This window comes from Varanus komodoensis, unplaced genomic scaffold (genome assembly GCF_004798865.1).
Source record: "Varanus komodoensis strain SLA01 unplaced genomic scaffold, ASM479886v1 scaffold19, whole genome shotgun sequence".
NCBI classification, from domain to species: domain Eukaryota; kingdom Metazoa; phylum Chordata; class Lepidosauria; order Squamata; family Varanidae; genus Varanus; species Varanus komodoensis.
The window spans coordinates 9,354,930-9,378,486 of NW_025335550.1; the positions used below are offsets into that span (position 1 = coordinate 9,354,930).

At 51.0% G+C, this 23,557-nt stretch overlaps 2 protein-coding genes across 5 annotated transcripts in view; one reads left to right on the forward strand and one right to left on the reverse strand.

Moving 5' to 3' along the window:
• ATP2C2 (ATPase secretory pathway Ca2+ transporting 2) overlaps positions 1 to 10,567 on the forward strand; it is a 30,832-nt gene extending 20,265 nt beyond the window's left edge. Inside the window, exons 17-27 of the mRNA XM_044428074.1 lie at positions 60 to 216; positions 1,053 to 1,223; positions 2,517 to 2,614; positions 2,711 to 2,761; positions 4,321 to 4,487; positions 5,154 to 5,222; positions 5,993 to 6,109; positions 6,521 to 6,668; positions 8,200 to 8,295; positions 9,453 to 9,594; positions 10,446 to 10,567. Of these exons, the coding sequence (XP_044284009.1) occupies positions 60 to 216; positions 1,053 to 1,223; positions 2,517 to 2,614; positions 2,711 to 2,761; positions 4,321 to 4,487; positions 5,154 to 5,222; positions 5,993 to 6,109; positions 6,521 to 6,668; positions 8,200 to 8,295; positions 9,453 to 9,594; positions 10,446 to 10,567 (1,338 nt within the window). The remainder of the gene's footprint in view (positions 1 to 59; positions 217 to 1,052; positions 1,224 to 2,516; positions 2,615 to 2,710; positions 2,762 to 4,320; positions 4,488 to 5,153; positions 5,223 to 5,992; positions 6,110 to 6,520; positions 6,669 to 8,199; positions 8,296 to 9,452; positions 9,595 to 10,445) is intronic.
• Positions 10,568 to 11,206: 639 nt separating this feature from the next.
• The window catches only part of MEAK7 (MTOR associated protein, eak-7 homolog), a 16,414-nt gene continuing 4,063 nt past the window's right edge, over positions 11,207 to 23,557 (reverse strand). For 2 of the 4 annotated variants that reach the window (XM_044427808.1, XM_044427809.1), the window contains exons 2-8: positions 22,767 to 22,951; positions 21,902 to 22,132; positions 20,556 to 20,700; positions 19,110 to 19,550; positions 17,389 to 17,507; positions 16,316 to 16,495; positions 11,207 to 14,504 (exon numbers count right to left, since the gene is read on the reverse strand). In XM_044427808.1, the coding sequence (XP_044283743.1) occupies positions 14,382 to 14,504; positions 16,316 to 16,495; positions 17,389 to 17,507; positions 19,110 to 19,550; positions 20,556 to 20,700; positions 21,902 to 22,132; positions 22,767 to 22,928 (1,401 nt within the window). In that variant the 5' untranslated portion in view covers positions 22,929 to 22,951 and the 3' untranslated portion in view covers positions 11,207 to 14,381. Of the gene's footprint in view, positions 14,505 to 16,315; positions 16,496 to 17,388; positions 17,508 to 19,109; positions 19,551 to 20,555; positions 20,701 to 21,901; positions 22,133 to 22,766; positions 23,462 to 23,557 lie in introns of those variants that run through there. The other 2 variants (XM_044427807.1, XM_044427804.1) reach the window with 2 other exon arrangements.

Here is a 23,557-nt window from a genome sequence, read left to right on the forward strand (position 1 = left end):
TGCGATTCAAATAGCACAGCCCTCCGAAGGTTTCTTTAATCCACTTCCTTGTTTCCTAGGGCCCAGAAGAAATCTATTTCATGAAAGGGGCGTTTGAAGAAGTGATGGAGCATTGCACTATGTTCAACAGCGGCGGCCTTGCCCTCCCGCTGACACCGCAACAGAGAGCAGTCTATGCTCAGGAGGAGAAGCGCATGGGATCGCTCGGCCTGCGGGGTCAGTCTGCCGCCACAGCTCACGCTGCCCCAACCCATGGTTAAGTCTGCTCTCGGTCAACAAGCTGGCTCTCGGAGCACCCACGCTTCCACGTTGGTGCCCTGTGTTGCACTTCCGGTCCCGGGCAGCAGCCGGACGATGTGCTTGTTTCAGAACCACTCTTCCCAAGTGCATTCTGCCTTTGCGACCTCTTTCTCCTGATGCCCAAGCCTGCCGTGTCCGCCTCCCCACGCGTCCGAGGCGTGGGCACCGTGTCAAGTGACCCAAACGCTTCTCGTCCTCTTCCATTTTTGCGCCAGGATTCTCCTAGCTGGGGCTTCCATTAAGAGCACCCAAGAATACAAGAAGGCATTATATGATCGCACTCCTTTAGGTGCTCGCTGGGTGACTTGGGGTAATCAGTGACTCTCAGCCAACTTAGCTCGCGGGTTGCTGAAATGGAGAGGAGACAGAGCGGGAGCTGCCCTGCAGGAAGGAACTGGGACGTGCACATGGTGGGCATGTCGTGAGCGGAGCCGGCTGGAGCCGGGGGGTCAGACTAGATGGCCCAGGTGACCCCTTCTGACTCGCTCTGTTTCTATGTTTCTAACTGGGGTATCAATATGAGGGACACGCCGATAAAACTGGGTGGGCAGCACATTGGAAGCTCGTGCAGTTGCTGTCGGACTAACAGAGCATGGTCTACCAAGTGCCCAGGAGAAAGAAGTCTGGTTGCCCCATTTTGCACAACTGCAGGTTTCCGGACACCCTGCGGTGGCAACCCCGTGCAAAGAGTGCCCTTTGCACAGAGCATCTCCCGGCTCACTGTGTCTTTCTCTGCTGCCTCCTCTCCCTAGTGCTCGCGTTGGCCTCTGGACTAGAACTTGGCAGCCTCACCTTTTTGGGTCTGGTCGGAATAATTGACCCCCCGAGGCATGGAGTGAAGGACGCGGTCCGAGTCCTCATTGAGTCAGGGGTATCTGTGAAAATGATAACCGGAGATGCTCTGGAAACAGCCTCGGCCATCGGTGAGCTACATCAAGGGTGTGTCCCCGTGCATGTGCGACAGAAGGAGGTTCCTACAGTTCCCAGAATGCCCTAGCCATCCTTGCAGGATGAGTGTGCATTCATATATAAACATATTGTTCCCCAAGTCTCAGTCCGGTCAGTCATCTTGGGACGTCCAGTTCCTGGGCAATTAGGTGCTTAAACAGATGTTGAAAACTCTTCCCACAAGCTGAAGGACTTGCAGCCATGGCAGGCAGTTGCTGTGGCTGGGAAGTATTCACTTTTTTAACTAGAAAAATGCTGATGATGGAGGTTTTCCTCTTGCTCCTTTTCCCCCGGAGCCGTTTCATTTTCAGCCTTACCAGCCATAAAAGAAGAAATGACAAATGTCTCACAAGAGAGAACAAATGCATTATAAGGGTGCGATGCTACGCATGTTTAGACAGGGGGAAAAATCTACTGTGGGACTTTTTTCTGCCATGCTTAGGACTGCACCCTCAGTAAGTTGCACAGAGCGTCTTTGAAAAGCTACCTTTGCTGTTCTTTCCTAGGCTGTGTTAGGCATTTTGGATGCACCTTACACAAGTTTGTTCCATTCTTTCACTTAAGAAAGGTGGCTTTAGAACAAGAGTGCTCGTTGCAAGGAATTGTCAAGCTGCCCCTCTTGCAGAAACGGATTTCACCAGATTTTAGAGTTGGAGGGCATCTAGTCCAGCCCCCGCTTCATGAAACTCTTACCTGTGGGCGTCTCTAAAAGCTGGCCATCCAGCAAAAGAGAACCCAGCTCCATGGACCACTTGTTCCATTACGAAAGGGCTCTCACCATGAGAAAACTTCTCCTAAGATGTGGCCAACTTCTATCTCCATGCAACTCCCAAGCTAACCCTAGACCTTCCCACTGGAGCAACCAAGCACTTGTCTGTGCCATCTTCTGCACGGTGGCTGTCCAGATAATTTGAGGACTGCTCTCAGTTCTCTCCTTCATCTTGCCCTCACTGGGCTAAACATAGACAGCTCTTGCAGCTGTAGGACCTGGTTTAATGGGATGCTTCTTGCAGAGCTCTGGCCAATTACCTGGCCTTGGTTGCGATCAGGGGTGTTGAACCCCTTCAACCTGGGGGTGGACCTCTAAGTAGGAGAAGCTCTTGCAGGCCGAATACTAGTGGTGGGAAGGGCCGAATGCAGCTGAGGCAGGGCCAAAGTACCAAAACATCCCAGCAGGGGAGAGGAACTGCAAAACCCAGAAAACCACCCAATATCTCCAGCCCCTGGTTGAGGTGAACAGCCATGCTGTGCTTCTTTTTCCTTTGCAGGACAGAGTATTGGTCTCTGCAATGGGAGAATGAACACTATGTCTGGAGAAGAGCTGGAGAACATCGCGGACTCGGCATTATCGTCCACCGTGAAAAACGTAACGGCTCTAAAAAGATTGGTTTGGAGCACGTGGTGTGGGTTGTTCTCCCAACAGCCAGCATCTCACGTCCATTTGCTTTCTCTCATCATCCAGGTTTCCATCTTCTACCGTACCAGTCCAAAACACAAACTTAAAATCATAAAGGTACCTGCTGACCCACAAGCTAGAGGTGCCCTCGCGTCTTTGCCTGGAGTAACGGGATCTGCTTTTGCTCCATGGTGGTGCTTCTCATCTGTCCACTTGCTGTAAATCAGGGTGGAGAATCTCAGGCCAACCAATTAGATCAGGCCCGTAGGGGCCCTGATCTGTCCCTCTGGAGTCCCTTAGATGGCTACACCCCTTCTCCTGGCCCAGCCCCCTTTCCTCCAAAGGCCAATTGTTTGGTGGTTTCCTGCTCCGCTCCTCCAGTGGAGGCTGGTGGAATCTGTGTCAGTGAGAAGCTGCCCATGGCGCTCAATCCTAGTCCTGAACTAGGTTCAGAACCCTGGAGAGCTCCTTTACAGTTCAGGCTGAAGTTCAGGGTAGATGGACCACCCCACTAATTTTGCAGGCACTGCTCTTTTCCCTTTCTACATGTGGAAGTGCCACTCTTAGTTACGAGCAGGCAGAGCTCTGAATTAAAATACAGTGGCATCTTGGCCCTGCCCCCTTTGCCCTTGGCCGCACCCACACTGGAATGGCACTCCGGACCCCATCCTCCTGCGAACATCTCTGGATCCATCCCTGCTGCTCAAGAGGGTTCCACATTCCCTCTCTAAAAGATACTTCCGTTATAATTGTGTGTTCCTTTCTGCAAAAGAGGACAAAGGAAGTACCTCAACTCACTCTGGGCACAATTCTTTGCTGGATATTTGCTGTAAATAAGTGGATTTCTGTTTCTGGCCGTTTTTGTAAGGAGGGCAGAAGAAACAGCTGTTCCAAGTCTCCAGTTCCACTTGCTGTGCTCATAATACGTCTCTTAGCAATCACAAAATCAGACCAACATTGAGCAATGGCTGGGAACGTGCCGTTCCTTGTTCCTTTGTAGTAGGTTTTGATCTGGCAATAAAAGGTTTACTGAGATAGGCTGACCCTACCTGTTGAATTTCTCTCTCTCCAGCCCCCACCCTCCTCACACACAAGCAATACCACACCCTTTCTTTGCCCTTTCTTTCTCCTGGGATAGAAATGATCCCTGTTCTGGCTGTTGCTGCTTCCATGGGTCGCCATTTTCACCATCGGTGAGCAATCACAACCGTTTCTCACCCACTCGCATCCTCGACAATTGGATTACGGAGCGCTTTGTCACACCCACTTGTCTATCGTGTGTTGCAATGATCCTTCAAGCAGTGATCAAATCGGGGCATTTCTTCATTTCAGCTCGGCCAGGTGAGGGCCCTGATGGGTGGAGCAGGGACAGTTATGGCTTCAAGGGAGATTGTGCATGAGCCGTCTAAACGTGGCTGTGTGGAAACATGTCCTTACATTAAAACAGGCCGAGGGGTTTCATTCTCCCCCAGTTTCAGTTCCAACATGGTTTCAGCTGAAATGATCGATGCTTCTGAAAACTCCCTCGAAACCCCCAATAGTACTGCAGGGTGAATGTAATGCACGCAGCCAAATTATGATTCATATCACTGATTATTACTAATATACGATCGTTCTATTCCTGTGAATGTTCCATGGATCCTGAAGTTAGGCTGTTGCGTCGGTCCTTTCCGCAGGCGTTGCAGCAGGCTGGGGCCATTGTGGGCATGACCGGGGACGGGGTGAACGACGCGGTGGCGCTGAAATCGGCCGATATCGGGGTTGCGATGGGACAGGCCGGCACCGACGTGAGCAAGGAGGCTGCGAACATGATCCTCGTGGACGACGACTTCTCGACCATCATGTAGGGGTCCTCCTGGGGGTGATGCTGAGAGGGGTTTCATAACTGCTTTGGTCATCTCTCTTAGACTTGCAAAAATTTGACTGTCGGGCAAAGCAACCTGCAAGGAGTGAGTTTTGGAACTCGCCGTAAAATGTGCATTCTTCGTTAGGCATGTTTGCCCCAGTGCGCAAGGAATTCCACAACTGGAGGGCCACCACCATGAAGGACCCATCTCTCCTGCCCAGTGGCTGATTTAACTTTTGATTCAGGCCTACAAGAAGGGTTTCGAGAATGCCAGGGCATGTTTGCACAGGAACGGGTCAGGATGCAGAATTGCATGCTATGGGCCAAATCCTGGCTGTCTGGAGCACTGCCCCCTTTCCCTGGACCCATGCCGCTTTCCTGGCTGCCAGTTGTTTGGTGGTTTCAACAGCTTCTGCAGTTTTCTTGTCCCACTAAAAGTCTGAAATGCTTCGTCATCAGCTTAGTTACTGACCATGACAACGTTAAGGTAGAATACACCAGTACTGGGGATATTTTGACCCTGGCTGTCTACCTGTTTACCTGTCATGGAAGGCATCCCTTGAGAAATTCTCCAAAACTGAATTCAGCCCTTAAAAGCAAAATTGGAAATTCCACCAAAGCATGAATGATTTTAAGCAACATTGCTCCCTTCTTTCCCTACAGGAACGCCATCGAGGAGGGGAAAGGAATATTTTACAACATTAAAAATTTTGTTCGATTTCAGCTCAGCACGTAAGTCGCTAGTTGGCTTAAGTCAAACAAATGGGAGATGAGGGCGATGTATCAATTTACTCAGCCTCTGCAGCAGGCAAGAAATCTCGCCAGAAAGCTATTCCGTCAAAAGAATTTCCATGCCTTTCCTGTGTTGGAGTTCTTTAAACTCCTAATCAAATTCCAGCCAAGAATGCTGCTTGTTTTTTTCCAAGTAATGCTCAGATCTACACAAAATAATAGCACGATCTCTCACCCACTTCTTTTATATGCTAAGCGAATGGCATTCTTGTTCCATTCGGGTTTGGATTGGGAAGCAGAATGAGTGGATTCTTTGCTTCTTTGGAGAGCCACCCTGTGCTCCGACCTTGGAAACTGGGATCTGAACTTGGATCCTTGCCTGCTGCTTGCAGCCGGCATGGAAACAACTGTGCTGACAGCTCCTTCAAGGTCGGAAAAGCAACCCCGGAGAAGAGATAAAGGGGGTAGGGAGCGGGACTGGGGGACAGGGCTGCCAGGTTATGAGCTACCCCAATCACACTCCAGCCTCTTTCCCGTCCTGTCCAAAGCACTCCAGCCAGATGACTGGAACCGGTCAGCTAGCTATCTTTCCTCCCACTCTGCCTAGGTCTCTGAGGATGCCCGTAGGTCAATGCACCCTCGGCAGTCTTGATTTCTCACGATCTTTACCTTTTCCTTCGCTAACTTAACTTCGAAACGGGCAAACAGGTCTATGGAATGACAGAGCAGGGCAGGTGGTTTCATTTCATTCCTCAATTTGCTCTTGGCAGGAGCATCTCCGCCCTAAGTCTCATCACGCTGTCGACGGTCTTCAATCTGCCGAATCCACTCAATGCCATGCAGATTTTATGGATTAATATTATCATGGACGGGCCCCCAGCTCAAAGGTGAGGACACGAATGAGAAGATTAATGGGGAGTGTGTGTTGCAGGGGGGAATCCAATGCTGTGGCATTTCCAAATCAGAAATAGGTAAATATCAGGGCCATGTTCAGCTTTCAATATCCTTGTTTCAGAATGCCCAGAGCTGGGTAGATTTTTTTTTTTAATTTCCATGGCACCAAATAACTCCAAATAGACCTAGAAGATACCTCAAATGCCCAAAATATCTCAAAGTGAGCTGATGTCAGATCTGTTTGGGGGGGGGGTATCCATGGACCCCGTCCTGCTGTGTCCCTCACCTGCCCTTTTCATATCACCTGGGGACCCCCTGTGGACTATGAATTGCAGAGGAAAGGTACACAGCCATTCAATCTGTACTAATAAAACAATGGGTCTCTTTTTGGGGCTGGGGAACAGTTTGGGTGTTGAACCAGTGGACAAAGATGCCATCAGGCAGCCTCCGAGAAAGGTCACAGACACAATCCTCAGCAGGTCACTGGTCCTGAAGATCTTCTTGTCGGCCGCTATAATCATCAGTGGAACCATTTTTGTCTTTTGGAAAGAGGTAAGGCGAGCTCACAGCCCAATTTACCCAAGCTAAGCATTCCTTAGGAGAAAGCTCTTTGGTCGCTCCTGTCAAAGTTTTATTGGTATCGAACTTTTTGCAATGGACTGAAAGGGACACTTTATCTAGAACACGCCTCCTTTATCTAGAGCGTGCGTAGGATATAGGACATAGGAAGACATAAATCACAGATTCAGAGCCATGAATGCATGTGTCCTGCAAGATCAGACCAAGGAGTCTATCTTCTCATGGCTGGCCAGGTAGATGTCTCAAAGTTTCCCAAAGCAGGGAACCTTCCTGCAACCTGAGAAGAGCTCCAAAGGTTTGGGATGGTTTGGGATGTCAGCTCCCATCAGTGTCACAGCATGGCCAATACCAGGAATGCTGGAAGTTGCGATCTAAAGCATAAGGACATAAGAATGTAGGAATCTACTTTATGCTAAGCCAAAAGCCTTCATCCTTTTAGTCCAATGTTGCCCACACTGACTGGCAATGGCGCTCCAAGTTTTCAGTGGGAACCCTTCCTAAGTACCTGGAAATTCCAGGAACTGGACCGGTGCTTTACCGCTGGGCCACAGACCCTCCTGTTCCTTTCATTCAATGGCTGCATGTGGACATCATGATGAACTATGACTTATGACTGTGAATCAGCCAGTCATCTCCCTAGGCTTATGGGGTGACCCTCCCAAAACCTCCTACAGGACAGCTATGAGGCACCTTCACTTTTGACATCAACTACCCTCAGTTCAGCATTACATCCAAAGCCTAAACTGTGGGTATTGGCAACCATGATTCAATATTGCCAGCATCATAAACCATAGTTTGACCTTCGGTTGTTTTAAATTAGTCCTTGTTAACATTAACTAGTGAGGTGTTCAGATGCTTAAGAGATGTTTTTATGGAAACAAAAACAAATCATAGAATTTCAAATTTGGAAAGAACCTCCCTGGCAGTTCCTTGCTGGAGAATGCAGCAGCCTCCAATCCGCTGCTTGAGTCCATCCAAAAAACGAAGATGGAAGGAACAGAGAGAGAGGCACGGTTGCAGAGGGAAGATGATGTTCCCCGAACCTCCCGTGGAATTCCAAGAATGAGTAGGGCAACTGCGTGGTGGAAGCCTCACGTGCCGACATCTTCTGATGTTCCACAGAGCAACAACAATCCCGCACACACACACACACACATGATGCAGCAAAGCTGCCTTGCAATAGCACACCTCGTTTTACCTTTCTCTGCACCAGACCTGGCTTTTAACAGCCATTCTTGCAGCCTGTCCATCATTGGCTGTAGATTTTCAGCCATGTGTCCAAATCCTGGCTCTCCAGTGTGTCTAATCTTTCCTTTCAGAGAAGAAAGGGGACTTTTCAAGGTGGCAGTGACTTTATAAACAAAAGGTTCATTGTACGACTGGACTGCTGGATGGGAAAGTTGACTTTGCAAATCTCCAAACATCCACACAATCTCTCTCCCCCCCCCCCCCCGCCCTTCTCTCTGTGTTTCTGGCAAATGAATTGTGTCGCTTGTATTCCCAGATTCCAGAAAGCGGCATAACGCCACGCACGACAACCATGACTTTCACTTGCTTTGTGTTCTTTGACCTCTTCAACGCCCTGACGTGTCGCTCCCAGGTGAGAAAAGCCAAGAAAGGGCTCAGTCTGCTGGCAAAGAAAACTCAAAGTACGCGTCAAGCAGGAGTACGAACAAAGCTTCCTCATAGGCGGGCGCAGCCCTGGAACATCTTCAGGGCAATTGACTCATCGCGTTTCTCTTTGATCAAGCGCCACATGCATGGATGGCCTTAACGTTCTGCCCCCACCCCTTTAAGAATAGCATCTCGCAGAAGCCAGGTCAATCATCCCTCTGAAGCTACTCTCTCTTCTCCCACCCCTCAGATGACAGCTGCTATTGGCTATATTTCAGCCAGTAGTAGCTCTCTCCGTGTGCCAAGAGAGCAACTGGGAACAGGGCCCAGTAAACGGTTTCATACAGAGTGTAGCATAAATCCAAGGGTTGCCCCCTTCCGAGCCCATTCCCAGGCACTGCAGCCCAGCCTGGGGGCGAGGGGGAGGGGGAAATATGTGGAAGTTGCAACTCCCAAACCTAAATGCAAATGGGAATGCAGTAAAATGCAGACACTTCCAAAGTTTGCAGTTTGGTTCACACGCACACAAAAGCTTGAAAAAATGCAGCGTTTTGTTCATTAGAAACATGCTTTGAAGTGTCTACATCTGCAGAAGTGCATGCAATGGTTTTTAAAAGGGCATGTTAAAATCTACAGATTTCCCTTGCAGGAAAACCTATTTGGCATGGAAGCTAAAACGGCTTGGCCTCTTTGCTCATCCCTACGCCTGACAAAGTGCACATTCTGTTCCGGGCTACTCTTATTTTTAAAGTGAACATCGAACAGTTTAAAAGCATTCCCCAAGTCCAGTCTTTGATGCTTTCCTTGCGGAAAACAAGGTGGTGCCCTTTCCCCTTCTAGCTACGAAAGCCAACTGGGCCACCAATTAACTCTCTGCCGAGTCCTGGGGATGGGACAGCATCCTCCCCAACGCCTGAAGGCAAAAGGCTGGCTTAGGGGGCACGGCAGTCTGCCCCACTTTAGTGCCACTTCCCAGCACCTATTACCCGCGGTGGTCGGGCTGCTCCCTGCATTCATCCATATGCCAAATTGCCAGTTTGCCCAAGAGCTGCTTTGGGTATCAAAGGCTGGATTCATGTGGGAGACACTGATATCACGATGAAGTATCCCCTCCACCCCGCTCTTTCTCTTCTTTCCCCTCAGACAAAACTGATCCTGGAAATTGGCCTTTTCCGAAACCGCATGTTCTTATATTCCGTCCTGGGGTCTATTTTGGGTCAGATGGCTGTCATTTACATTCCCCCATTACAGAAGGTCTTCCAGACGGAGAATTTAGGGGCACTAGGTAAGTCCGCTAGTGGGAAGAGGACTGGATGCTCTTGGGGGGTTGGGGTTACCAGCATGCCATCAGCAGGCTGAATGACATCACTGGGCGTGGCCACACCCACAATGTGCCATCATCACATGATGTCATCCTGGCCCACCAGCTCCCCTCCCAGTTTGGCCTTTCTCCATGCCGAGAGCTCCTGCAGCTTCAAACCCCCTCCGAGCCCCTCGTGCCCTGGATCCCTGCTCGTGGCTCTGATTTAAGGTCAGGAATGATGGGGATACGGTCTTGACAGTTCATCTTGTTTTTATAGAATGGTTTCACATGTTCCAATGGTTTTACATTTTGTGCAGTGGAGTTTTACACTGTGCTTTATTGTATCTGTATTTTTGTTCCATTGGTTTTTGTTACTGTTCTTATGATAAATTGTGAGTCGCCCAGAGAACGTTGGGTATTGGGTGGTACAGAAATAAAATTAATATGAATAATGGGGGGGTTTGTGGGGGGAACTCTGGCAATAGCTTCTGGGATTCTAAGGCTTCCTCCCCCTCCAAAAAGAGCAAGAGGGTATGGTTTTGTGGTTTTTAAACTTGAGAGCAAGGGCAAATACAACTGCCTCCTCTTGAAAAATTGGATCGAATTCTGCTCTTCTAAACAGCTTCACTCCTGCCTAAAACGATGCCATTTTCTTGTTGGCATGGTGTGCCCTGACTGGTTGTTGCCCATGTCTCTGTCTTAACCAAAGACGTCACTTCCTTGGTGGACCATGTCAAAGTGGAACTGGTTCATCTCAGCACACCAGTGTCCAACCCGTTGCACATCAGTCGTGGTAACCATTTGTTTCCCTTCCTTCCTTCCTTCTTCGGTAGATTTGTTGTTTCTTGCTGCTTTGGCTTCCTCTGTTTTTATCATCTCCGAACTGGTCAAAGCGTGCGAGAAATGTGGCTCCTGCCGATCACAGACAGACCTTGTGCCGCTGGAAGCCGTGTGACGAAAAGAGCGTGGCTTTCCCACCGCGGGGGCCAGAATGCTCTTGGAATGGAACTGTCTAATTGATCTTTTTTATACCTCTGTGAATATTTCCGAGCAACTCTTGATCAAGAGAAATCACTTTCACTGGCCAGTTTTCTTCCACACCACTGCCCAGTCCATTAAAGTTGTCCAGAAGCGCTGGATTGCTCTCAGTTATAGAAGTCTTGTTTTACAGAGCTCTTTCACAGGGCAGGAGGAGGCCGCGAAGGGACCAATAAGGGGGAAAATCCATGGCACCCTCTTTATTTATTAAGTTGCAATAAAATCTTTTTGCTAATAAAAAGGCTATTGCGGTGAGTAATTAGAGTGTTGCACAAGGACTGGAAAGACACAGGTTCAAATCCCCATTCACCCATGAAGATGTAGCAGATGAGGACCAGAAACACCAGTCCCTGGTGGCCAGTGGCTTTCGTCCACTCCATTTCCAAAATTCAAAGCCATCGTGACTTTTACAAGGGTGAACATAACCTGCATGTTTCTTCTAGTAAAAGCTACAGCTACTTTGCCAATAGAACACACTTGATAACGGTTACCAACCGTTAAGTAGAGGAAAGAGGTCAAAATATGTAACTGAAAAAGCAATCGCAGGAAACAGAAATTACAGGAAGGACCTGGAACGTTTATTTGTTGCAGTCAATTGATTATATGCGATCTGACATGCATTATTATAAAATCATTCCAAGGCTGCTTTAAAAAAAGATTAATACCAATGATCAGCACGCTTCCTCAAAGATTCCAGCATTCAGCTGGTGCTTCAGCAGCATTTCCTTCCTTTTTCAGGCTGAATGCCGCCTGTTACTGGAGGTAATGTGTGTAGTATATACCTGACTAATTAACAGTCCCTGGGATTGTTTATGCAACAATCATTTCACCCTCAATTTTTTAAAAAAGAAACTCATAATTGCATTTTTTTAAAGGAAAGGCAGAAGGACGTGTTCATTCAAAGACAGCTCTCGGTGGACACCATAGATCAAAAAAGCCAAATAGAAGGTAGATAATACCACAGTAAGACCAACACATTTGGCCGGAACACAAAGATACGACTAGCCTAGGCTTTCCCTGGGCCATCTATACCTTCTCTAAACATTAATTTGGCCCAATTCTTTTGAGCTAGGCAGTGCTTTGATTGTCTTGATGGCCACGGAGGAGTCAGTCTGGGCAGTTTTGCTGCTCCACCCGCTTCCTGCTTCAGAGCCAAGGACGACCAGCCATGGACAGCCTTCTCCTCCATGAATGTGCCCAGTCCCCTTTTAAAGCCACCCAAATAGGTGCTGCTCGCCTTTTCGGCATGCAAGACACGGGCTCCCTCATGGTGCAAGGACTACCCCCTCCTCCCCTAACGGGGGATGACGTGCAAATCCTCTCCCAGGCGGCTTCCTCTAGATCCACTCCCCTGCCAATTTGGGGGAGGCTGCTCCCCAGGTATGGATGTGTTTGGGATGCAGCAGGAGAAACAGTCCAGGGTACAAGCTCGGGGCAGAGGGCACGTTTCATCTGTCAGTCTGGCCTGCAGCTCCCGACTTTTCTTACTAAAGATCTCAAGAAAGGAAGGTGAAGAACCAACCACGAGCAGGTTGCCAGTGATGGTACCCACACAGCTAGACCCAGCCGGAGGCAGACACTGTGTCAACTGGACTCCGTGCACTACAACTCCCATTACCGATTGCCACTGGCCAGGCAACTGAGGCTGAAAGACACTGTAGTCCAAAAGATCTGGAAAGCATCGCCTTGGGAACACTGGGTGAAGATGTTCTGTGTCTTGCGTCTCTAAAAGAACTCCAAAGGGTGACTTGGTTGCTCTTCTGCAGCCTGACTGTAGGTATTTCCACCGAGAAGCCCCATGGAATTCAAGGGGAACTACACCTAAGCAAGAATCGGCCTTGAACAGCAAGCATTTGCAGGGGAATCGGCTGCCTCTATTCGGGAGTGTGCATGAGCAGGGGAGGGGGAAAGGACGTCTGGTCTTGAGAGTGCTATTGCCTGTGACTCCTTCGAAGGCTACAGGTCTGAAACAGGGCTTCACCATGTCAGGGATTCAGATCAAAGATGGCCTCCTCTTTGAAGAGAAGAAACAGCTGCCATCCAGCTTTGGTGAAAATGCAGCCCGAGTACGAGAACGAACCGACAGAGATTTTTGCGTGCTGTTCCCCTCTTCAGAGAGGGTTTTCCTTTTGTTCTCTCCCTTCCAGTGATCTGTGAAGTTCCCTGAAAGGCAGGGAACAAAGAGGCACTGTGCCAGAAGCTTCCCTTTTTTCTTTTACACTTATAAAAAGGGAATAGTTTTTTCGTTTGTTCCTTTGCGTCCAAGACAACAACCTCATCTGTCTGATCCAAAGTTCACCAACTCAAGACTGAAAAGGTCTATAGACACAGGATTAGCTGGGATAAACCTGACACTTGGACATCCGGCCTTAAACAGCACACACAGAGCTCTTTCTTCTACTGCCCCTGTGTGGCTTAAAAACTTGCATCCTGCCTTGTACGACAACAAATTCTTTCAAGTGTTGCATGTTTCACAGTACAGAGATGCGCTTTTGAATTGCAGACGGCAACAGGAAAACCAATGAAAATAGTTCAGTCACACTCCATTGGCATAAGCCGTAGGCTAAATCCCAAAGCAAGCCTTCAATGACCACAGAAATGGCTTCTTTGCAGAGTCATTGGGGCTGAGCTTCAGAAACTGCTCCGTTTGGCTGAAACACACAACTCGTCGCTCCAGCGGGAACTACACCCACACACTAACATCTCTTCCAATCCTGCTCAAGTTTTACATCAGTGGACTTAGGACTACAGACTGCGACCATGAAAAAAAACCCGGTCTCAATGTTTTGACCTTCACTGCTCAGTTAACTATTCCAAATATAGATTGCTCAATGATAACCCAGGAGGCCGAGCTTTAGGTTTTCCAAATGCTTAACAAAACTGGCTCTGGCTTGTGTGGAAGACCATGTGCCTTTTGAGCGGTGAATCCCAGCTGCCACCCGTTCCAGGAAGGGTTTTCTAACAGAAATCCCAAATGCTGGCTTCAGCCATTGGCAGGCAGAATGTGCAAAGAAATTGAAAATATAAGAAAGGAGAGAAAGGAGATGGAAAAGAGAGTTATTTATCATGCTGGGTGGTTAAGAAGATAGTCATGTCACCAGGGAGGGGGGTGGGACAAAGCTATGGCACCTGGTGTGGGGCTGTTTGCAATCCCGCTGCAGGAGGTGGCGATCCAACCCCACTTCGCCCTTCCCACCTGAATGGAAAGAACGGCGCCACCTGCCTCCGAGGTTGGACACTCGACTTCGGGGAGCGGAGGGGAGGGGGCATCCCGGGGATGGCGGGGAGGAGAGATAGGAGCTATTCAGAGCCAGCTGCCTGCCTGCCTTCTCTGAAATGCCTTCCTTAAATGGGTGGCAAAGCCCATCCAACCAAAAAAAAGGCGGGCAAGAGGATGGGAGGCAAAGGCTGTCCCTGCCATGTCCTACGGGGATGGCCCTAACCCGCCACATTCGGGGACTGGCAATCACTGAGGACACAAATGGCAGGACAGCACCCAAGCGCACCTCCCGCCCCGTCCACTCCTGACGGCGCATCCGACCTGCCCACCCGCGAAACCTCCCGCACTGCCCCGTGCAATGTGTCTCCCCAGCAGGGAGCCTGCTCTAGAAGGAGCACTCGGTACTCTTGAAGGGCCGCGCAGTTTAGTTTGGACACGTGGGAAGCAGAGAGCTCGGAGGTGGATCCCGAGGAACTCGGCTTGGCGGCAGGCGGAGGCTTCCCGGGCCCCCTCAGTTGTCGCCATCCTCGTCGGCCGGCGCCCGCAGACCGTCGCTCTGGCGGCCCTTTCCGATCAGCTCCAGCAGCGCCTGGGCCTCGGGATCTGCGTCCAAAATGCTCTTTGGCCCCTTCTCCTAAAAGAAAACCCAGAGATGGGTTGGGGGGGGAGATCAAAGGTGAGAGCCAACGATGCCGCAGGTCAGGGGCAACCTGACTCAGAGCCACGTCTAAGCCCTTTCGTTTGCTCTTCGCGTCTGCTGCAAGGAAGCTGCATAGCTTGTCCCCCCCCCCCCCCCGGTCATCACTCTGCAAACAGAACAGGTTTGCAACACCCCCTCCACACACACACACACACACGCCCCTCTTTCTGGTCCAGCCTAACAGGTTAGGTCAGGCTGCATGCCTGTCTGAAATGATTAAAGAAGCCAGCCTACGTCAGAGCGTAATCTTTGATCGCTTAAGCCTTTTCCAAGGAAACCTTGGGGCACCACTGGGGGTGTGGAGGGAGCAACAGTTCATGAGACACCATCCCAGACCCCAAGGAACAGACCAGCTCCCCGTCCCCACCAAGTCTTAGGCCCCAAACATGTGGGAATTTAAAAGGATTTGCCAGATCACTGTAAAAAGTGGTTAATGGGTTACCGATTTGCTGTGCTTGGCAGAGAGCACAGATTTTAAACAGAGCAGAAATAACTCCTCCAGAGCTAAGAACTAGAAAAAAAGGCTATGTCTCAGGGCTCTTTCGCTCATTTCCCTTTCGGCATGAATGACCCCTTTTCCCCACGCCCAGAAGGGAAATTCTGCTACCACGGCACTTGATTAAGTTAGGAAACAGGGATAAGCATCTCTGTGTGCAGCCTGACTTATTTTGTTAAAGTATATTCCACCTTTCCCTCCTTTAAGATGGTCATCAAAGCAGATTCTAAACATGATTTAGACTAGGGTAAAATACAAATATATAACATGACTTGTACAAAGAGAATGAGAATGAGAGAGATGCTAGAAACAGAGCAACTTAACTCCAGGAAAAGCTCCAGCAAACAAAACTGGCTTAATCGAATGCCTCACCCCACGGGGGGGGGGGGGGGGAATGCCATAACTTTTCAGAGCCTCTTTGGTGGTGACCCCCCCAACAGCAGTTCAACGCCCCTGTCTTAAGGATGCTGCATGAGACAAAGGCTGCCTGCTCACTATAACCCACCACCTCAGATTGTGGGGTACCGTCTAGACAGCACAGAAGGGCCTTCACAAGGGCATCCACCCCCCCCCCCCCGGGAAGCCTCTCGGGCCTTGCCGCAGGGCAAACACACAAGCTGGGAACTGTACAGATGTGTGAATTCCACACTTGGGTCAGCGATGCTTCACCGCCTGGCAGGATCCAGGCTGCTTTGGGGCTCCATCTGGCGGCCAGAATCAGAACGCCCGCTCAGTATTCCCAGGCCCAGGCCCTGGCGGAGCACTCGGCCTCCTGCGAAGTCCTAGTCGGGAGTTCTCGGGGAAGGCCTCTGCCAGCGCGCCTCTCCAGAACTGGGCTCAGCAACACGGGTCGAGTCTTCCTATCTGCTGTACTGCCTGCATCTTCCCTGACCAAGATCCTACCTTGCTGTCTCACCTCAGCAGCTCAGGTCCTCCTGTCAGCTGCTGCCTGCTCAAGATGCTACCTCTCGCCTGATCTTTGCAGGGACCGGCTGCTGCATGCAAGCCTTGCTCTCTTGTCCTCTCTTCCCGGCCCGATACATCCTTTCGGTTCCTGATCGTGGCCTGTTCTGTGCTTGGCCTTGACCCGGGATTTCACCACTGGACTTCGGACTCTCTCTCGCCTTGGGTTGTCACCCTGATCCCAGCTCCTGCCACCACCTCCCAGCTCTGGACAGCGCCAGCCACGGCAGGCTCGCGGCGACCAAGGGCCGACCCTGCTAGCAAGACAAAGCGGGCAGCCACTTACAGCGGCCCCTTCCGGGGGGTCCCCCACCGCCCACACCTCCATGGCATCCAGCGTGAAGTTCTCCTTGGCCGAGAGCTGAGGGCTGTTGTACGTGGTGCAGCGAGGCTTGGCTCTGCTGTGGCCCTTCCCGTAGTTGCTGTCTACCCAGAGTCCGAAGTAGCCGTGCTGTCCGCCCATGCCCTGGGGAGGAAAAGAAACGTCCATGCAATGAACCACGCTGAGGGCAGATGGCCGTGGCCAGGGCTGATGCTAAGACAGCTGGAGGGAGCAGGCCGCTGGTGCGAAACCCGTGAACAGCTTGGTGGCTCGTGCCAAGAGTCCCGCCATATCTGAATGAGGCTCCGTCTGGTCAGAGGGTGGCAAGCCGCATTGGGTCCAGGGGCCAAACTCCATTTCGGACAAGCTCTTGGAGGGATGAAGACGGAAATGGCATGGTCGGGAATAACAAGCTTCACCAAAAGAGGAGCACCTGGGCTTCCCAGGTGGCCACGCCTCCTTCCATAACTCCACCCCTTTTCTCCCGAACGATCTGCTGGTCTCCTGCTTTCATGCAGGGTGCTTTCCAGCTGAAAACATCAAGGTAACTTCTACGGGATGGTTACCGCCAAGAAGAGGCTTAAGCTAAAATGTACTGATATTTGCTGCTGTGACTGCGACTGGGACACGGTGTTTATGGCCCGTGCCCCTCGCTGTTGCTTTTGGCCAGCCCAGAACTGAATGTGGCCCTTGGCTTGAGATCCAGAGCATCTCGTTTGCTCCCACTGGCTCACCCCTACTCCCATTCCAATTTTCGATCCACAGGGTGAGCCATTCCAAATTGTCTCCCCCTACTTGCAGCCCGGAAGTGGTACAGCCCTCACAGAGCCATGTCATGTGTGCCTGAATCCGACAGAGGGCCAAGGGCAATGCCGAGCTGTGGGCACCCTCCTTTCCCACCAATCCGCCGAGCAATCGCCACCCAGCCTCCTCAGAGCAGCTCCTATGCCGCGAAATGAGCTGCCCAAGGCCTGCCTGTGGAAGTGGCACATGGGAACGCTGCCCAAGCTGCAGGCTGGCAACCGTCGGGCACTTACGAGTCCGTTCGGCATGGTCTGTTGCCCGTGATTCAAGTACATGTAGTGGTCGTTGTAGCCGGTGTAACTGAAGACGGCAAGCGTGGGCGCCACGGAAAACAAGAAGCAGCTGCTGTTGCCTGTAAGCAGAGAGACGAGGCACCGTGGGCCGACGAGCAGGCAATTCGCCCGAGGCGATTCCTGCGCAGCCTGGTGGAAATGCTCACGCCTGAGAAGGATGCTCTGCCGCACCACGTCACGTGACAAAGCAACCGCAGGGGGTGGGACTTGATGGCCTTCGTGGCCCCTTCCAGCTCCACTATTCTATGATTCTATGAATGGGTTTTGTTTCTGCCTTCCGCTGGCCGGTTAATCCGGTGCGGTTGCGAAGGGGCTGTGAAGAGCACGACCCCAGACTCAGGTAACGACTAATTTCTGATTGCTTCCGATGTAGAACTCAAGTTTATCCCTCCCTCCTGGGGAAGAGCAAATGCCAGTGTGAAATAAATCCCACACATGTTTAGACAGGGAAAAGGTCCAAAAATCCTCAACATGACCCAGCCATGGGGCACACTGTGTATAGTAGGAATTTTCTCCCTCGACGTGGATTGCACCCTTAATTCATTCATCAATTGAACAGTATTAGAGTTTGGATTAACTAAAATGGCACCTTGATTCATGAAAGAGCAGCTTTTTAAAAACGTGCATGTGGCTGGATCTTAGCTTCCCTTCTGGGAATGAAAGGAGGTGGTCATGGTACTCTCTGACTCACCCTTTGTTTCCAAAACCTGCCCACATATTTCAATCAGGCCCTGCACTTCTGGATTTGCACTCCTTAAGAGTTTAGCTCGCTTTAGTCGTGGCAAAGCCGAAGGGAAAGCTTGCCATCTAGTGGACATTTGTGCCAGTGATCTCGATGATGTGTATTTATTCGGCATCAAGCCAAGTTTATCTGCATTCACATGGGACACACTGAACGCAACGATACTGCAACTGGGAAGACTGGGACACCAGGCTAGGCTGGTTTTGCTGAGAGTGGGATGAAAATCCAAGAGATATTCACGATTCAGACACCGAGATTTTGGCTTGCGAGCCCTGCGCTGGCCCCGACTCTCTGCTGCGTGAATAAAGCCAGTTTGCATACTTCTGCTCTAAGACGGGTTTGTGAGTTGCATACTTAAAAAAAAGAGTTGTCCAAATCTCTTTAGAACTATGCAGTTTCTGGCTCCTGATTTGCCCAAACTGCACCATTTGCGCAAATATACTTAGCTACTTTTTAAAATGTGCAAATTGCAGGCTGTCTGAAGCACTGGAATCCATGGGGGAAACCCCCAACCCATCCCACTTCCGATCACTGGATCGGAAGTGAGCAGGAAGCCTGTAGAACCGAAATGACCCGGACTTCCTCGGTGCAGCTGAGATGGACCACCACAATCCCATAGAAGCTCAGACTTTAACTAAGAGCAGTTTCTAGCCCTGATGGCAGTAGATGTGGGCCTGAAAGTGTGTCGGAAACACCCGCTGAAACCTCAGAAGACAGAGAGATGCAGAACTCTGCTTTTCTTGGCGCAGGGCTTGGATTGCTAGCACGAAAAACATGTACACACAAGACTGAGAGCACACCAAGCCCTGTGCGCCCTTGTGCAACGAGCCGCGCAGTCGGTACCTGCCAAAAATCGAAGGACCCGGGAGGCTGCGCTGAAAGGAACCTAAACAAGGCCAGGGAGACAGCACTCCTTTACCTTGAAACTGTGGCTTAACCTCCCAGGAGGAGGAGGAAAACCCGCCAAAGATGTGGCCGTCGGTGTCCTTCAAAACCAGTACGCAGGGGCCCTTGTTCACAATGTGCCCGCACAGCTGGGTGAAGCTCTCCCCGTGAACGCTGGAGGCAAAGAGCAGCCTCCACTTCTGCTGCAGCTCGGAAGGCAGGTGGGAGTTGATGTAAGCGACGGCGGGGAGGTTGAGGAGGCTGACGAAACTGTGTCCCTTGAGCCCGCTGCATTTTGGAAGCAAGGGGGGCAAGTCTTCGGGCTGATCGGCGGGAGAGCGCAGAGCAAGCAGCCCCCGCTGGACGACGGCGCTGAGGTACACAGAGACCTGAGGGACCCGGAAGAGCCAGTCCTCAATGCTGCTCTCATCGCATGTGGCGTCCGGGGCGGAAGCATCCCCGGGGCTCTTCCCATCTGAAACATGCAATACATATTTGCTAAGGGCCTGTTGAGGGTGTTGCTCTTTTCCAGAAGGGCTGCTGAAAAATGCAACCGCAGGGCTGGACAGCTTGATGGGCAGGTGAGACTTCTCTCCCCACCCCCATGTCAAATTCTCTCTCAGAGAAGCTCCTGGGGGTCACATTTCAGGGCTGGGAGGAAAGAAAAGCCTAAGGGATGAGGAGAACCATCAACATATACTGGTACATGGAAACTTCAAGCTCTTGCTGCCCATAAATAGAGTTACTCAACAACTGGCAATAAGGAGAAAGGGGACAAGGTAGGGAAGGGTGGTGGGACCCTCTGGGGAACCCCAAGAGCCAAATTAGACAAATGAATAGAGGAAGAGGAGGAGGTCTGTTTGCCACTCCTGGTCCCAAATCCTGGATGGAGCCTGTCCGTGTTCAGGAAGCGAACCCAGAGTTGGGGGGGAGATGCTTTTGCTTTGCCCTCCTGCATGGGAGCTCCTCTGGAGGCTTTTGAGGGCCACTGTGGGAAGCCGGACGTCCAACTAGATGGACCACTGGGGTGAGCCAACAGGGCTCCAGATGTTTTGGTCTGCCACTCCCATCAGCCCTGGTGGGCCAAGCCAAGAGCAAGAAAGGATCACAGCACCTGCTGTCCACCCCAGAGCAAAGCAAGCTCTCTGCAGTACCCCATGTCATGCTTCAAGGATGAACTGAGGATGGATGGAGATGACCAAGCGGAAGAATAACTCAGGTAAAGCTGAAGTATTATGAAGTATCAGGAAATCTGCCAACCGAGGTGGAGAAGTTCGATTGGTTGGAGGCAGGCTACACTCACACCTCCTGGGTAGTCCTTGCTGCCTGTGAGGGTGGAGTGTGCCTGTGTGTGTTGGAGGAGGAGGCTGTGCCAGATATGCGACCTCTCCTTTTAACTCTTTCGTTGTCGCATTCTCCTGTTTTTCCTTTAAGCGGGGAAAGCCACGAATGTAGCGAAAACGTGCTTTCTGCAACTCACGTGCTGATTTCAGTTCAGACACCAGCTGCACGGCCAACGCTTTCACACCGGCAGTGGAATCATGCATATTCTTTGGATACCAGCCCTTCAGATCATTCCTGTAGTTCAGAACGTGAGCCAAGGAGCCAACCAGATCTTCTGCAAACTTCAAACAAGAGATTTTCTTTTTGCCTCATGTGGAACGCTTAAATACCAGATGTAGAAAAGAAGCAGACATTCTAACACAGAAATGTGGGCATTCACAGAGCTGTATGGCCCCTATAAAACCTCTTTCATCTACACTTCAGGGATTTGCGGGCATCTTTAAGTGCTGGCATCCTCTCACTTGATTTTGCACAAATGCATTTGTGCATAATTGCGCAAATTCTCCCTTCTGAAAATGCACAAATTCCCCTATTTTCCAGCTGTAGCCAATGGGGGAAATGCATGGTTTTGGTCAGCTTTTTATTGACATAAAACTGTGGAAAATTTAAGAAATGGTCCAAAAAACCACAGAATCCATGCAACTTGGGAAAACCTCTGTGGTAAGGAATTCACAGGTCTGAATCTTGGGAAACAGAACTTCTTTTCACCTGTTCAAGGATTTCTCCGGGATCCCCTGCATGTGAAAATGGATCGAAACACTGACTAGTGCCTAAAAGGAAGAGGCCGGGTCTTAAGGTGCTAAAAAGGTATGTTTGTTGCATCCTGGGCTCAGAATGGGGGCCATGTCTCGAAGTGGCTGCAGAGGTTTCTGGTACGTGCATACAATCGGTGTGGGTTTGACGTGCCTGGAAGTATCACATCACCAGGAGGAGCTAAAATCGGGAGCCTAGAAACGCAAACGCCCCTGCCCTTCGGGTTGCACTTCAGGATAAAGAAGCCTCTTCAAAGCCGTTTCCCTCCAGATGCTTTGCATTACAAGGTTGCGGGGACAGGCAGCATTTTGACCACGGGGTAAAAATGAAGTGAGTTGCACTCCAAAATCTCCGGAGCAGAGGAGCTGAACCTCCTTCTGTTAGTTAGCACCCCAAGTTCGACTTTGGGGGCTCATTCCAGTGGTGGGCAGGGCATCGCGCTTTCCTGCCCCCAGTGAGCCATGCGATGGCTGCAGGACTCCTAAAGTTCTCCCTGGTGCAGAGCTGACTCCACTTTTGTTCTTATTCATGGGAAGACAACCCGCCTTTCTTTACAGCTTTTGCACTACAATTCCTACCGGGTCACAGTGAGCAAAGACTAAATGCTAGGTACTGTCGGGGTTTTAGTCCAAAATCTCTCTAGCCTGTCCTCACCTGCCTTCTCCAGCCTCTGATTCCACCTCCCCTCTCCATCTTCCTTACACAAAAATGAGGCATCTTTTTAATTACCTCTAGGATCTGACTTTCCTTCACAGGCCCCCCGGCATTTGAGATCATTCTCAGGATAATACCACTTTTTTCTTCCGCGTTGCCTTTGAAAATCGCTGACAGAAAAACCACAAACTGCTCCTTTGCCACCTGGGCGCCGGGATCTGGCAATTTCTCAGTCAGCTGAATGCTTTTCATCCCATCGTACAGCCTCACGACCATCGATTCAGGCAAAGCATCTTTGACGTAGGCCTGTCCGAAAGGAACGAAATGCAGCAGCCAAGTTCAGGCACTGGGGAGGAATAGCTGGCCAACACAAGGCGCTCGCCCCAGAGAAGGAAGACCAGCTCTTCTCTGGCAGTTGTTTATTCCTACTCAAAGACAAAGCTCGGGGCTGAAGGGGAATCGGGACGGGGCCAAAAGAAAGTGGGTCATGAAAATATTCACCCTCCATTCCCATCACTGCTCTTGCTGCCCTGGATCAGAGGACCGAGCCTACGGTTTGCATGGGAAGAAACATGCCACGGACGCAAAGACTCTTTTCCCCCTCTGTAAGCTGCATGCACGGAGGCCTAACCCTGGCTGGGGCCCCGTGGTGGGCAGGCAGAGAGGTAAAGAACCGCCACATGTCCCGCTCCAGATGAGCAGCCTCATGCTGACTTCTGAGTAAAGACGGGAGTGAGGAAGGATGCAGCTGCAAAGATCCCCCTTGAACGTGGCGTGGTCTCGCGACCCTTGGCAGCCGATGCTGGGCAAACAGCCCCCGTTTAAGCTTCAGCTGCCCCACCCCCCTGCGATATGGGGCGGGGGGGCTCATGCTGGTCTGCCCGCATTGGCGGTGGGTTTCTTATCCATCCTTGTCACCTAACGAGATTGCCTCGCTTGCCTTCAGCTTCAGCAGAGACACCCCCTTCTTGGCCGACTTGGCCACGGAAGCCTCTTCCGATCCCGACAAGGTGCTAAAGATGGCGTCGATGTCAGCACGCTCTTCGGGAAGAAGCCTCGAGAGGTGCTTCTGGTAGGAGCTACTGCTCTGCACATTGCCCATCTTTTCCAGCAGATGGTGGAGGCCTATGAGGCAGAGGAGAGGAAAGGAGGAGACTGGCATGCAGAAGCAGGTCACAGACTGCATCCAGGGCGGACGCAGACACCCACGCTCTGCGGAGCCAGGCACTGAGTGGGAGGCAGAAGCAGAGGGACAGGCTTTTTAAAAAACATGGCTTCTTTCGGGTGCCCTCTGGTTCCACCCTTGCTGTCGATGCAGGGAAGAGCAGAAGCCGCTGGACATGGAAAAACCAATAGCACTGAATGATTTTGCCTGTGCAGGATTAATAAGGCTCATCTCACAAGCTGGAATCTACTGGAAAGGGTCAAATGACCCAGAAGGCTCAGGGAAACAGGAGGGCAGGAGAATCCATGTCTCCTGAGCCTTTGGGGACTTGGAGGGAGCCCAGAATATAGGAAGGAACATACAATAGTAGAGGTGGGAAGGGCCAGAGTGCCATCAGGTCCTGCCCCTTGCCCGGAGCAGGGCCCCTTGTTAAAGCAGGACGGCTGTCCAGTGGATCTTGCGTGCTGCTAGTGTGGGAGAGCCCCTTGAGATCTGCGGGAGAGTCCCTTCTCCGGGAACCCTCCATGAAAGAAATTAGGAGAGTAAGTACTCGGAGGAGGGCTTTC